Source organism: Gadus morhua, chromosome 9 (genome assembly GCF_902167405.1).
Source record: "Gadus morhua chromosome 9, gadMor3.0, whole genome shotgun sequence".
Taxonomy (NCBI): domain Eukaryota; kingdom Metazoa; phylum Chordata; class Actinopteri; order Gadiformes; family Gadidae; genus Gadus; species Gadus morhua.
Genome location: NC_044056.1, coordinates 4,480,047 through 4,496,639, shown reverse-complemented (window position 1 = coordinate 4,496,639; position 16,593 = coordinate 4,480,047). Strand labels below are relative to the sequence as shown.

Here is a 16,593-nt window from a genome sequence, read left to right as displayed (position 1 = left end):
ATCTTTTACCACAGGTTAGACTGTATTGGTGCAACCATCAGTGAAACCGTTTAGACATCTCAAACCACGACGGTCGCCAAAGTGACGAAGAGGCCATTGATCACGAAGAAAATACAAGGGCTTCAAAATAAAAGCTCTGAAGCCAAAAATTAAACGGCAACGTCGAAACCCACCGTTTTCCACTCCACGTGAGCATTGACTGTGATACAAAAATGAATCCCAACGAAGATGAATGGCAACAATCCAACCTTTCGACTGCTATCAAGATGGAGCAACTCCTCCCCCAGGGTGGTCCCCTATGATTGGAGCCCTGCGAAATTAGCTCCCCCATCAATGCCCCACTGTGTCTGTTGTGAGGGGGGTTGGAGGTGGGGTTGGGAGGGTTGGAGCGAGGTTGTGGGGTGGGGCGGCTGCCAGACACTCGACAAGGGCGCCGTGAGAGAAGCCTCCGCCACTCCAGCAGAGCTGCCATCTCCGACAGCTGAACGCCCCCGCACCCCCGCCGACCCCCCCCCCCCCCCCCCCCTCACAGATACAAGTGTTTGGGTTTTTTTCCCCCCTTTTCCCCACCAGTAGCTCAGCCCGTCAAACATGTCTGGTTGAAAAGCCCCCCCCCCCCCCCCCCCCCCCGTCCTCCCCAGGAAACAAACAAACAAAGAAACCCCCGAACAAGCTCATTCTCCCCTTTTCCCCAGGCCGAGTCAGTAGGTGTCACTTCGGTTTAGGTTCTACTCCCCCCCCCCCCTGCCGCCCTGAAGGATCCACCAGGGGTTCAGTCTGCCGACCGTACAGCAGCTGTCCCATTAACACTGCGTGCGCAGGGGGGGGGGGAGGGGGGAGGGGATTAAACGCAACTTGGCATTTAGTGGCCACGTGGTGCGTCGTCGAGCCAACACACTCCGGTAGACACCGTGCCAAACGCAAACTCCACCCCCCCCCCCCCCCCCACCGCCGGAGAGAAACAAACTCATTATTTGACTTCCATCTTTTGCAGGAGTGGGTTGCATCGCTTCCATCTAAATGTGGCGTGTGTGCAAATTCACAACATTGTGTTTGCTCGATTTGATGACTTGTTTTTCTCATTGGATTGAAATGAAGTTCCAATATTTAGATTCCCACCGGAGCGCCGTCTGTTTGCTGGGGTCCCCTCAGGCCGTCGCCCTGCCAAGTTCCCAGAGAGAGTCGAGTCTTAATGGAGCTCGCCTGGAGCTAGTGTAGCCTCCAATCTGCCGGCCATCCTGGGCCTGCCTGCCTGGAGTAATGAGGGAACGATGCTGCCACAGAGACTTTCCTCAAAGTACGCTGGTTTAGGAGATTCACAGGAGTCGCAACTTCCAAAGGAAGACCCCCATCCACCTCTTCCTTCCCCCCCCACTCCACCTGTTCTCAGTCAATCAATGGTTCTTCCTCGGCTCAACGCTATAACCTGCTTATGGCTCTCATTCATTCCTCTCCCACTCTCGCTCTCTCTCTCGCTCAACGTTTCCCTTCATCCAGTTCCTGAGACGCATTAAATCGCAATTAATATTGACACGTTACCAAGACTGTCTGGCCGGAGGGAGAATCTGTTAAACATGAGATGTACTCGATAAGCTCAGATCACAGATGGACTGGAGCTTTAGGTTTTTTTTTCTTCTTTCTTTACCTTCTGTTGGCAGAATTTGTGATTATAGATGATTAAAATAAACATTTGGCTCATGTTTGACTTGGTCTTTACTTAAAAGGTCCTCTCTTTTAACCACCTAGTTTCAGGTTGATAGTCATTAGTGGCAGACAGCAGACAGCAACAGATGTGTGAGTAATGTGTCCATCTACCCCATTTGTGGATATTTTTATATATTTTTTTAAAATGTCTCGTAATGACTAATAACCCTTAAATGATTTGTGCGTGTCTGTGTCTGAGTGTGTGTACCTGTTGCCCTCATAGAGTGCCAGGGGATGCTACACAACGGTGCGTGTCGAGAAAAGTCGAGAAAAATCAGTTACAATGCAGAATATTCCAATCGGAATCACACCGTTGAAAAAGGCTGATGGGTTCAGCCCTCAACATCAGATACTCTAGTGAAGATGATCTTAAGCTCCACCCCTTTTCCCAAAATATATATTGAGAGGATCCGATTACAATGGAGTTTCACTTTTTAATCCTATTGTATAATAGAGTAGCGAATGGCAGATTGCAGAAGAAGGGGATTATGTCAAGTGAGTGTATCTCGGTGCATTCGGAGCATTCTTTAATGCATCCTTGTTTTGGAGACGCTAGTTTATGATGTTATTCTCCTGTTAGATGACTTAAAGTAGGCTCTTTGGGAGAAAGTTGGTATCGAAAAAAAATAAATGTTGCGATACAACCGCACAGAGTCATGGTATCGAAAGCAAAATATATTTATTTACGTACCACAGTGCAAGTTAACATCTGCTTGTAGCGCTGACTGCTATCGAGATAAATGATCAATAAATACAATGGATAGAGATAACTTTAGGTCTGTGAATGTGGTTCACCATTATGGATGCAATAAGAGGAATGTGTGTTGAGAAAAATAAATGTAATAATTTAGTAAAGCAACATCTGCCATTCCCCACAACATGTAGCCAATTGTGACCTTGATGACTAGATACAATATTGTGATTGGATAAACAGATTTAATCACATCATTTTTTGAGTATTCATCAAAAAGCAACCTCGGTGCGATAAAACTTTGTCGCATTTTTGCAAGAAACGGAAAACACGTCATTCGTATAGTCCCATTCAGCTCCGTGAATTTGAATTATTTTATTGAATTGGGAAAATAATTCAATATAAAAGGTAACTGAAATGAACTGGCAGGCATTTTAAGTGGCAGCCACCACCACCAAAATACCTGAACACACACACACACACACACACACACACGCACACACACCACCTATAATTACCAGGCCAAATTGCAGGGGAATGGGAATATATGGGATGCAATCAGAGGCCACATAAGTGCAGAGTGAGAAGTAAACCGGGAAAGAACTAATGGCCTTCTGCTATTACAACAAGGTGTGCCATTACTAACCCCTCGACCGAACCCGGTGGGGACTCGTCGAAGGGGCGAGAGAGGATTTTTTTTTTGGGCTATGGCACCAGGGCATCGGGGGAAAGTCGTGACCTGGGTTGTGTTGAGGTAGCCGTTCTTTATTTAATGCAATCCTCGCGATTACTTTCTGACGTGGACGCGCGTGCGTGTGCCCCCCCCCCCCCCCCCCCCCACACACACACACACACCAGTCTGCGGGTCTCCCAGCAGTGAGGCGTTGCTTTCCAACAGAACTAATTATTCTGGCGGTCGGATGCTGCGCTAAGTGGACTCCAAGGAGGTATGGATGACAGGCAGAGCCTCTCTCTCTCTCTCTCCCCCTCTCTCTGTCTCACTCCCTCTGTCTCTCTCTCCCTCTCTCACTGTCTCTCACTATCTCTCTCTCCCCCTCTCTCTCTCTCTCTCTCTCTCCCCCTCTCTCTCTCTCTCCCCCTCTCTCTCTCTCTCCCCCTCTCTCTCTCACTGTCTCTCTCTCCCCCTCTCTCTCTCTCTCTCTCTCTCCCCCTCTCTCTCTCTCTCCCCCCTCTCTCTCTCTCTCCCCCTCTCTCTCTCACTGTCTCTCTCTCCCCCTCTCTCTCTCTTTCTCTCTCTTCCACAAACTGCCCAGGAGGACGCCAGACACATCCAAATGAGGCCTTATTAATTCTTGACAGAAAAAATAAAAATAAATGGAGAATCCCAGTTTTTTTTTTTTTTTTTCTCCCAAGGACTCATTTTGATACGTTTAACGACGATAAGAGCTCAACAGGGGAGCTCTCTCTCTCTCTCTCTCTATGAACAGGGAGATGAGGAGGCTGTTTAGGCTGTATAAGACACAAGACACTATACTGAACTGTAATGCAATAGATCAACTGATGTTTCTGTTTGGGTGAGCATGTATTCCCCTATTGCCCTCCTGGCATTAAGTATCCAAGGTTTCGTTTAATGTCTAAGGGAAACATACTTAAAGAAAAGTGCCCAAATCAAATCCACTTTTTTATTGAATGGGTGAAAAACTAACTACGAAATAATAATATTTTTTAAAACCCTCTGGAACGTTCCCTCAAAGAAGGACTATCAAGAAACAACCATGACCCGGTCCAGCTCGTTTACAGCCGGAGGCCAGAAACGAGCATCAAGTCTCTGACCTTTGTCCGTAAAAGGGGCCACATTTCCCCTCAAAGGACCCGAGCAAAAGATCTTCTCCGCTCCCTTATTCCATGCCGGGGGAATACCGCGGGCCGAGCATAGCCGGCGCGTGATGACGGATCATTCAGCCGGGATGGCCCATCAGAGGCGGTCTCCGTGGGTCCGTCTCCGTGGCTGTCGGGCGCTCCAGCTCTCCCTGGGAAATGGGGCTTGGATATCAGCCAACATCAAAGGCTCTGTCAGGGAAAAGCGTTGAACTGGGACTTCCACAAACTGCCCAGGAGGACGCCAGACACATCCAAATGAGGCCTTATTAATTCTTGACAGAAAAAATAAAAATAAATGGAGAATCCCAGTTTTTTTTTTTTTTTTTTCTCCCAAGGACTCATTTTGATACGTTTAACGACGATAAGAGCTCAACAGGGGAGCTCTCTCTCTCTCTCTCTCTCTCTCTCTCTCTCTCTCTCTCTCTCTCTCTCTCTCTCTCTCTCTCTCTCTCTCTCTCTCTCTCTCTCTCTCTCTCTCTCTCTCTCTCTCTCTCTCTCTCTCTCTCTCTCTCTCTCTAATATAATGCAGGGCCACGCGTTGTCCACTTGCTGTCCAGGAGACATTGTCGCTTGTACTTTAAAATGGTTTGTCGGATGTTCGAAAGTATATTGTCGAAAATGTTGAATACAGGGACATTTCGGGGGATGAAAAATAGGCTATTAAAAAGCCCCAATTGCTCGACTTGTTTGCAAACACGACAAGGAGAATGTGAATCGCTTCTCTGCGCGAAGAGAGGTAGGTAGAGGCATCATAGAATGGAATAGATGAAATGACCAAACCTTGAGCCAAACTCCAAACTTATGTTATTCAGACGCAATAGAAGAAGTGATTGAAAATATCTTCTCAACCAATAAGGTCTACACTGGTTCCATAGCACCTAAGCCCCTGTCCATAATTCATTATGGAACTTCAAGTGAACTTGAATCAAGTTGAAGTTTCTTGGGAGTCAATAAGTGTCTTGCTACCCCCTCTGGAAAGAGAAAGAGGGAATTAAAAGAGTGAAGTTAATTCTGTAAATTGAAGTGGCCCCATTTCTGCTTTAAGAAAAATGGAGCCCAATAAAACAAGACAAAGCCATGGAATCCATTACACATTCTTTCCCCTATCAATCACTGAGCATGGGATTATGTGGGGAACATCGCAAACCTTGAATTATCTTAATTACCTCTGCATTAGCAGGCGCCAGCCCTCCTTCAGACCGAGGGGAGATGCTGCTTCTGTGACAATTTGTTAAAAGCCCCATAATTTGAATTTAATACGAGAACTTTAATTGGTTGAATTCACGGATATCAAGGGGGGCTTTAAACATGGAGAGGCTCCTTCACGAGAGAGTTGTATTTCCACTTGTCCAAAGTCGCAAGTTACATTTTTACTCAGACAGTTATTTTTTTTTTCAATTTGCTCATATCAGCTGTGACGTCAGCAACAGCTCCCTGCTTTCTACGACGCGGTATGTATTTGCTTGTTTTTGTCTGTTTGTTTCCTTTGGGATGCGTTCCAATTCACTTAACATTATTTGTACTTCCTAATCCTTCACACCCTTGACATATTCGGCTATGCCCAAAGCGGATTACCTCATTTGGAAACAGAATAAAACTCATAGGTCATTATTCAGCCATAAACAAACAACACATACAAACACTGGGGAAAGAGCACAAACAACCATCATTTTAATCGCAAATTAAGAAGAGCTGTAACCAATGTACTGTACTAAATGCAAAATGACCATGAAATGTCATCCCAGTTTAAGGAAACATGCGAGGCCGAAAGACTTCTCAGACAACTTTGCTAGTATTTTCTTGAAATTTCCGTTCAGGGCAGAAACATTTGTTATTGTTTTGGCCTGTGTGCTATAATTCACTATTCTCAGAGTATCTCGTACTTCAAGTACCAGATATGAAAGAAAATGGCACAAAAACGCACAGCATGCCACAGCAATGCCACAGACACTTTTCAGTGTCAAAATATTATAAGTGCGCTCGTCTTTATAAAATTCGGTTGCACTCGGCTCGTCTTGCGGTCGTGTTCGTTCAGAGACCTCAACCTGGCAACCCGCGTGACCTTCATCTTGAGTGGAGGAGGGGGCGGGCAGAGACAACATTATTGTGTATTTGAAGTGCAGTATCCATGCTACATATTGTACCTCGAACACAAATAACAAGGAGCCCGTCACTAAGCTTAGAATTTTTCTTTAGCACTCCAAATATTAAAACCCAACTAATTCGAATTCGGACCATTTTGAACGTACTTGAGGGAAAGCTTCCTGCCTATTACCCGAGGAGCCTGATAGGGTGGAGGCCGCCCGGCGTGGATGCATGTAGCCCCGTGGTAGTGGCCCCGTGGCAGTTGCCCCAGGGCATCGGCCACGGGGCCAGGCTGGGTTAGAGCGGGAGCTAACCTGAACCACCGCAGCCCACTGGCCCTGAAACAGGAGGCTCGCATCAGATACCCGGAACAAAAACCCGCAGCCCTGGGGTGGTCCACACCACAAAGACCACACAGCGCTTGGAGAAATAATAACCCACACACTACATGCCATGGAAAATGTAAGAGGATTATGTACCCTAGGATTGTAGGATGCATGGGCTGAAGCAGAGTCAGCCGATTATTACCACGGGGAAGCAGTTTTTAGGAACAAAACCTCATGCGAAGAGGTTTTTGTCATTGTCTGATTGACTGGAAGCTAACACGCTATGTTGTAGTACATGCTACGGAGGCTTCATGTTGTAGTAAATGTACACAGATATCTTGCAAACATATATCAGTCAATGCAAAGAGGTTATCACAAAAAGTCTGTCTGGGACAATAATAAATTCAGCCATCTCTCAGTGATATTTATTAAAATGTTCTGCACACCACGTTTCCCACACTTGCTCTTACATCTCAGGGAGACCATTGTCTGTCGAATCCTTCAGAATGTTTATCTATCCATAAATGGTTTTCCCTTCATACATTTTAGCTTTTAATATACACGCTGTACTGTCTGAGGAGTCTGCCAACTGGCATTTCACTGCACAATAAAGTCTTTGAATCCTCACCGTCTCAAATCAACCAAATAAATGGATACCGAATAAATGAATTTTCTTTTCATAAACACCCAGACAGAATGCTTGCGGGGGCGAACCGCCGGCATCCGTAATGGAGTTCTCGTCGCTAGGTGAGACGCAGACAGACACGGCCTCGGCGGTACCCAGGAGTCGCCGTCTTTAGCCCCAGGGCTGCGCCCGGCGGCGGCGGCGGCATCCATTTCCCGACCGCAGTCCCTCACGGCCTTCGCCAAGACAACTCAGCGCGAGCAGCACTTGAGGAGAGGTGGTGGTGGTGGTGGTGGAGGAGGAGGAGGAGAAGGAGGCGGTGTTGGTGGTAGTGGGGGCTTTGGGAGGACCTCATCGTCGCAGGGAGCCTCTTGGATGCAGGAGATAATTGTCTCCTCCTTAACGCGGGGGAGAGATGCTGTATTTCTCTGACCTATACCTGGTACTCTCCACCTCCGAGATGTCACAGTCGTTTGCCGTAATTACTTGTGCTGATAGAGGTGACGGGGAGGACATTTGCATCGGATGAGGCTCGCACGCCCGCCGCGCCGCCCATGTCTCTCTTTGGCTCTCGCTTCGGCGCATCTTTTAATGTCACCGTAATCTCCGAAAGGTTACCGCCGGAAACGCGGGCGCGGATCCTGGGCGCACACCGCTGAATCAGTGGTTTGGAAATAGCTTTGACATTGGGGCTTTAGGAAGAACGTACACAAAAACACACACATGGGGAAACGTGGTGTTTCCTTATTTTTTTGCCCATGTGAAGTTATTGTGTCTTTACTTGTACAGTACATGGTACGGTGTTTAAGTTCCTAGAAATGTGCGGGCCGGGGTTTTCTGCACCGCTGTACACACACACACACACACACACACACACACACACACATATATACACCAGCGTGTCTGAAGGGAAAGAGAGGGAGAGAGGGAAAAGAGAGAGAGAATTTTTTTGAATCTATTACATTTAACCAGAACAATCTGTGCCAATAAATCCAATTTCCTTTCCCTGAGAATGAAACACTGGAGTTCCTTTCATTTCCTTATCAAGGTTTTTTTGCTATCGTCTGGAGAGTGATTCAGGGGAAATATACTGTGAGGGTGGGTAAGCAGCCACACAGACCCACTACAGCAATGCTAGTCTGGAGGCGTCACAGGTCCACATCTTTTGAGATAAAGCTTTGAATTCCGGAAGAAAAACAAAAAAAATGCCAGTCTGAAAGACTGCAAGTTAATTAAAAAAAAACTTGACTTATTATCTGCATTTTTATATTGGTGCCTTTGGGTCCCTTGCAAAGTCTACTTAATAGTTTCAAACTCATAACCAGAAGAACATTGCATCAATGGACAAAGAATCTATATTGACAAGGCCTGCCTTGTCGACTAAGTGCTCCCTCACTTACCCGAGTCACCTTATTGTACTCGGTTACCAGGGTGCTAGAATGATCAGAAAATTCTCCTTGTGAATTGAAGTAACCATCAGTCTCAGCTTGCGTGAAGCCAATTGTAGATATCAGACTTAGAGGGTAGATTCAGGAGGACGCTTTACCTCATGTAGACAGGCAAAGAGGAATTTGAATGGAATACAGTAGAACAAAGTTGAGCAGAATACCTCATCCTACACGACATGATTATTTGGATCTGAACACAAGCAGGAATCTGAATTCTCATCGCTGTGATTATTAAACGACTGATTCTGGAATTATGATTGGTTATGCTACAAGCAGTCCGAGCTGCAGACTAATTAGCTAAATAATAACACAAAAATTGACAATGTCCACAATGTATCTTCCCACTTATCGATGGTAGTTGGATGGTGCTAAACCAACACAGTTCGACCTCTGTAACATCAACATGGAACGTTCCCGAGGAACATTGATGTTTCTATGTGTTAGCCGTTAGCTTTGAGTTTAGGGACAGCAGGTCAGAAGGAAGTTCCAAAATAACGTTTGATGCAGGAGTGAGAAAAGTGTGCGTGGCATGATACGATACAAGTACATTTCTTTTTTTTTTACTTGCTCCAAAAATCCCACCGTGTCCTTGAAGCCACTCTTAAGCACATGATATCTGGCAGGAGGTGGACGGACAGGAAGTGACCTGGCAGGCGCTATATGGACAGGAAGCGATCTGGCAAGCGGCGGACGGAAAGGAAGCCCCCATGTGTCTGTCAGCCAGCCATCGTTTTTATATCCTCCTCGTCTCCAGATGTCACACCTCCCCGAGCATAAGCATCTGTTCATCAACCCACACCTCCCTCTCCCTCTCTCTCTCTCTCTCTCTCTCTCTCTCTCTCTCTCTCTCTCTCTCTCTCTCTCTCTCTCTCTCTCTCTCTCTCTCTCTCTCTCTCTCTCTCTCTCTCTCTCTCTCTCTCTCTCTCTCTCTCTCTCTCTCATGACATTTTCAACGGTGCCAGATTCCTGCCTTGAGACAAACACACACACACACACACACACACACACACACACACACACACAAAGACATACTGACACTCTGCATGCACACACACAGACACCAACACCAACACACAAACACACAAAAACACACACAGACACACACATCTGCCTGGAGCTAGACCCCTGTGTGCTGGTCTAGCTCTCAGAAGTGGAGGCTGGCAGGGTGGGGGTCCTGTGGGCTCAGCGCGGAGCTTTTGATGGGGAGCCAGGTGGTGACAGGACTACATTAAGCCCATTGTCTTCCATCACTCGCACTCTGCCGCTCCTTCCTCTCACTCATCTCCTCCCTCCCCGACTCCGTTCTCCTGCTCTCCTCTTTTCTTGTTCCCTCCCCTCCTCGTCTGGCGTGCTTTTAGTCTCCTCCACAGCTCTCTCCTCTCCTCCTCCTCCGTCTCTGGTCTTTCATCCTTCTCTCCTCTCTTCTCTCCCTCCTCATGGACCTCTGTTATTTTCAACCTACCTCCTCCTCCCTTCCTCCTCTCTTCATCCATCCATCCTCTTCACTTTCCCCCTTTCCTCCTCCTCTCCCTCCCTCCTCCTCCTCCTCTCCCCTTCTTCTCTTTCCTCCTCCTCTACTCTCTCCCTCCCTCTCTCCCTCCCTCCCCGCCTCCCTCTACTCTTTTCTTCTTTGACACCTGATGTGTGGCACTCTGTTATTCTCCCTGCCGTCCCAGAGGATGGGGATGAAGAGACAGTGTACCTGAATCTGTTTCCCCAACACACACACCCTCAGAAGAGTGAAAACTGAGGGGGCTGCAGCTTTGCAGAAAAAAAATGTAACGGTGAAACATTTGGCACACAGTGGGTGGAAGTCAGATGCTGCTGTCGTATAGATAAAGAGGTGGGGTTTAGGCGGCGAGAGTGTGTGTTTTTCAGGAGCTAAAGAAGGCTCTTTAGGCCTTGCTATTACAGAATTGTGAATAAAAACCTGGCAAAAAAGCCATCAATTTAACTGCATGGTACCAGAGACGGGCAGATAGGCAGGTAGAGGGGTAGTAATGAGCTGGATTGTTAACGATCTCTCCAGCCAACCAGCGTCCTTTGCGCCCGGTCCAAGTAGCTTCTAACAGCCATTTGGAGCCTCGATAATTCCACTCAATTAAAACTCATTTCTCCGTGAAAGGCCCATTTGGAAAACATTTATCCTGCTGGTGGAAGCGGGGGAATATCTATTATTCGCAGTGGGGGCAGCTGAGATTGGGGGAGGCGGTCTCCTTAATAGACAGCAACAAGCCCCGGTTGATGCAGAACAAGGATTGACTTTGCTTTGGTGCCGTATTAGAATATATAATAATGTACACCAAAAGAATAATCGTCTGTTTCCGTTTCTCTACGTTAACCCCTCGTAGTCCCTCAGCTGTGATTTCCAGCAGGCGTCACCCCCCCCCCCATGCATTATTCAACATGGCGGGTCGCAAAGAGGTAAAACCAAAAGGTTTACCTCTTTATTGTTTTCTTCCCCTTTCTTTTGGCTTCCAGCTACCGCGACCGTGTTCCCCCGGCAGCGGGCGGCGTCAGCCAAATAAGACATTTGAGTGGATGTGCCGAACGACACACCGCGACGTTGTGTGATGGCGTTCGTTTAGAACTTGCCATAGCGGTTGTGTTTGTTTTTACCCTTCCACAGCCCCCCCCCCCCCCCCCCCATCCAACTCATTCTTGCCTTCTCTGATTCACCGCAGCGAGGGATTTTCTGTGCACCGCAAATTGCCAATCAAGCTGTCACATTACCATTCAAATAGTGAAGGTAACAAGTCCACCGCTGAGGTCACAGCCTCTCTCCCTCGCACCGTCTCTCGGCCTGAGAGAGTGCAAGAGAGAGAGACAGAGAGAGAGGGAGAGAGAGAGACAGAGACAGAGAGAGAGGGAGAGAGAGAGACAGAGACAGAGAGAGACGGACAGATACACAGAGAGAGAGAGAGATACACAGAGAGAGAGAGAGAGACAGACAGACAGACAGACAGACAGACAGACAGACAGACAGACAGACAGACAGACAGACAGACAGACAGACAGACAGACAGACAGACAGACAGACAGACAGACAGACAGACAGAGAGAGAGAGAGAGACAGAGACAGACAGAGACAGAGAGAGAGAGAGAGAGAGAGACAGTCGTAACAGTGAAGGGTTGTTTTGTTGGTGTGGAAGTGACGTGAGCTCCGAGCTTCCCTCATCTCCAAGCAACATCCAACCCACTCCCCCTCGCTGTACATGTGGACGTTACATCAACATACACCCCCTCTTTTTACACCCCAGGTGTCTGTCTCCTGAGAGTGGGCAGCACAGGATGGAAAGAAGAATCAAGAATCAGGAGGGAGGGGGGGAGAGAGAGAGAGAGAGAGAGAGAGAGAGAGAGAGAGACAGAGAGAGAGACAGAGAGAGAGACAGAGACAGAGACAGAGACAGAGACAGACAGAGACAGAGACAGAGACAGAGACAGAGAGAGAATCGTAAACAAGCGAGAAGGGAGCCCATGGGGGTGAAAGAGTTACTCCTGCTGGTATTGAAAAGGAACCTCATACTGGATGCACATAACTTAGACCACAGATCCAGATCCAGCCTGTCAGGCACCGGCGTTTGTATTATTCAATCCATTACTAAATATGCTACCAATGTCGAGTCAAATGCATGCATAAACACTATGCTGGAAATTCGAACCTCACATTGGTTTGTGCAATGAGGGCCAGACAATAGATGCTCTACTGTAGCTAATGGGGTGCTGCCAATAAAAGGCCCCTAGTACAGGTAATAGAAACAGAAATAGTGGGAATTGTGTTTGTTAAATATTAAAGCAATGCTGGTTTGGTACCTAGTATACTATATGAGGTTGTTTTCGGCTTGGTACTCAATAGCATATAGCATAATATTTAATTAATAATTTACTACTATATACCTAGGGATGTAAGTTACCAAAAACTATAAAGATACCTGCAAATCTGCTCATGGCAAACCGCTCTGAGAACCCAACAATAGGAATCCGAAGCATCGTCGAAGGAAATTCACACATTCATAGATTCTCACATCTCTACAAGTGTAAACTTGTTGAGGTGCTGCTAAGCCATTTTAAATGCAGTGCGGAATCAAAAAAGACCATACCACCCCATCCCAAAATAAATGATTCTCCAGTTTAGAAGAGATTGTTTTAATCCCATAGAGAATGTGTTTTTAGGCGGATATACACAGCATCAGCCGGTGTTGTGGCTGGGTGCTACACCGTGTAGCTTAGCGCCTCTCCGTCATGCGAGTGTGGAGGAGGGAAGATTGAGAATTCCCCTCCGTGGATCAGTAATCTATCACATTGTTTACCCTCCTAATCCCCGGTCCTGACATACCTTATGAAATTCCTGAGGCCCGATGCCTTTTTTATTGCCTCAGGCAGACTTGTTTACTCCACATCTGGTAGCATTCTCTAGCAGCTAGAGTGCTAGCAAGGATTCGTCACAGCCCCACGCCTCGCCTTCAATTCCCTGATTAGAAATCTGGGAGCAATGTCTTATTCACTTGTTGCCAGGGCCTGGTCGTGAAGAGGGAACATCTGTTTGGATGAATCTTTAATGTAAGCCCAAGCCTCGCAAGACGCTTATGCCGATGAAGAGCTGGGAGACCATGGTGGCGGCTCCAAGCTGTTCTGCTACACAACGCCAACCGTCACATTCAGTCAAGAGTCCTCCCTTGTGAACATCAAGGACAACGTTGGGTTTTGGTAACACTTTGCATTACAGTGTTGTGGTGACTACGTACGTATGTAAGTAATAGAATAAACCTGTAACAGAATGTACTTAAAAGGATATTGTCGGTCTTGGTGATCAAACCATTCTAACCATCTCTCCTGGCTTCACCATAGCATGTGTCACAAATGTTTGGGTCGAAATGGCTTCCTTGTTCCGATTCTGCCAAGGGTCATTTAGCCTGAGCCCGTCTGCCAAGAATGTAAGCAATAGCAATATAGCACTTCTTCTTTGTGAATCAATGTTTGTAGGTCAATACGGAGTTTGTGGACAACATAACTGAGCTGCTGTACAAGTATTTTATCAAATGGCACATTCATACTAAATGCTATTGGAACAAATTGATTTTTACAAATGATATTGGTAACAATGTTTTTAGTAAGAGACACGGATACAATGGATTGATCACCCAGACCGTAATTTTACTAAAATATGTAATAAAAATATTATGGCACTGCCTCGACCTAGCACAAACTCTGTTTGTTTTTTTAACGTTATGACATATTGGTTACCTACCGTTTCATGCTCTGTTACATTTCACACAGTTCTTACTTGTGTAGTAACACAGTGACAGGACGCTGTAATGTAAAGTGTGCACTTTCAAAAGAGCTAGAGAGCTAGATTTTCTGGATAATAGGTTGGACACAGAAACTGTTGTACCTTCATGGAATGTAGGCTTGTAATCGGACACTCTCTCTCTTTCAAAATGGACACTCCGGACATAAAAATGCGATGCACACAAAAACCAAGACATACACATACTTGTACCCCAGCTACACTAATTTATCAACCCATACGTTGGATTATGCCAAGTCAAAAAACACCATTTAATTGCAAAACATAATATATTTTGAGGACATAGAGCTCTATCTATCTATCTATCTATCTATCTATCTATCTATCTATCTATCTATCTATCTATCTATCTATCTATCTATCTATCTATCTATCTATCTATCTATCCATCCATCCATCTATATTTTTAACTTGAGACATTACCATATAAGTGGAATATTTTTGCACCAAAGTTGCAACCGCTTTCAGTGATTGACACCACATTTTGTTAACAAAAACTTGACAATTGAGGCAACCAGGAATTGCAGCATTGTATTGTATTGTAATTTAAGCCTTGATATGTAGTATACTACACGGGCATCTTCATTCATCCACAATACGTTTTTTCATTAATTTCATTGATGCTACATTTATGTCACGTGATATTGGTTGACGTATATGTCTGTCTTTATTTAGTTCTATCAAACTTTGGGCTCAGTGGATTAGACTATTTAAAGCATGAGAAGTTAGAGGGCCAAAGGTGGGGGAATTATTCATGATCTATAGGTGTTGCATGGGTTCACACACAACTTTCCCAGGACTTTCCACCGAAGCGGGCAGGGAAATGGGAGGACATGTTGATTCTTAACAGCATGCCGGGACAGAGGACAAGATAGCAGAGGCTAGCAGTTGAATAATAAAAAGACAGTTGAATGATTCATTAGTTCGAGGAAGGGTCAAAGAGTAAATATTACAACAATATAACGTATTATAATGTATATATGTATTTCATTGTCTCATTTAAATTAAATTATTCAAAGTTATTCTTTAACTCATTATACAAAGCATTTTCTTTGCGGTTGTACTTTTTAGTTTTAATACATTCCGTCACACTTTTGAAGATCGGGGTATAAAGTGCAATGGGTGTTTGATAATCGCAGCTTGCGGACCGCATTGTTATCTTCTGTCTGGCTTGGTCATACACAGTTTATCAAACGACAAAAAACGAAGACAACAAAGTCAACAAACATTGTAGGCTTCGCTAACGGTGTGCCCCTGTGTCTCTGAGGCAGGGGAAAACAACCACCCCAAAGTGTGATGGTCGCCGGTCAATATATTCCCTTCAGACGTGTCCGCTGGGCACAGACGTTTGCGCTTCCAATCTGTCACCGAGTTTGAATACACACTCGAAGGGGCCAACCGACTGAAGGAAAAAAAAAAACAAAAGTAACAAAACAGGACGACTCCGTCTCATTTTGCCGTGGTGACCTTAAGCGGCTAATAAGTGACAGTTGAAACTTGAGGCAGCATTAATACCACCCGGTGATAAATGCTAATTAGCCTTCAACGCTTGACTTCAGGTCTGCTGGCTGGGCTAAGCGCTAAGCAGGTCAGAGAGCTCGGAGAAGGAATGTGTTTATATGATATAAAGCAGGAATAACCACACAGCCGTGCCTCTTTCAAGGCTTTTCTGGAAGTTTACTCGAAGGAGACGGGTTTACAGGGTTTTAAAATACGGGAGACATTGGAGGGGGCGTTATGCTCCTGCAGTTAGAGTATGACTCCCCTACGAAAAGCACTTGGTTCGATCCCAGATGTCCCATTACTAACAATGCAGCCGACCCTGAGTGACATGGCCAACAGTAAAACAGTCAAATAAAAAAAAAAGAGAAAGGGGGTAGAGGGGGAAGAGGTACAAAGATGAGAGCAGTAAATATTTTTTACCTTTTAACTGGTCGAAATCCGATGTTTTGGCCGGGGAGCGTCTGAAGGTGGACATGGACCGGACGCAGGGACGAACCTTCCTCTGCTGAATCTGCAAGAAAACAAGAACCATAAATCATGAGTTCATAGCGATACACGCAAACGCGTAAAATACCGAGCATTTTTTAGTCCACAGCTTTGAGGCGGGCAGGGCTCAGTGTCTTAACACGGTCGTATACACGTGCGCTCAACCCACCGTATGGAATGTGCAATGAGCAATCCGTGAAACAGTCATATAGGGCCCACGCCTCACAGGCACTTTGAAAGAGGAGAGGTTTGTGTTCTGTTCTGTCTGTTTGAAAAACTCCCCAAACACACACACACACACACACACACACACACACACACACACACACACACACACACACACACACACACACACACACACACACACACACACACACACACACACACACACACACACACACACACACACACACACACACAGGACAAGATACACGCCAAGACACACACACGGACAGACAAACACACAGACAAACACACACACACACGCACAAACACAGAGATACACACACACACACGCACACAAACAATTCAGTGTCTTTAAGTGGCAGTCTACTTTCCCCTATTAAGAACCCCCG

At 46.0% G+C, this 16,593-nt stretch overlaps 1 protein-coding gene across 2 annotated transcripts in view; it reads right to left on the bottom strand.

Moving 5' to 3' along the window:
• Positions 1 to 16,593, bottom strand: part of LOC115551388 (alpha-1,3-mannosyl-glycoprotein 4-beta-N-acetylglucosaminyltransferase C) — a 97,317-nt gene that overhangs the window by 30,587 nt on the left and 50,137 nt on the right. For both annotated transcript variants that reach the window (XM_030367094.1, XM_030367096.1), the window contains one exon: positions 15,953 to 16,043. In XM_030367094.1, the coding sequence (XP_030222954.1) occupies positions 15,953 to 16,043 (91 nt within the window). The remainder of the gene's footprint in view (positions 1 to 15,952; positions 16,044 to 16,593) is intronic.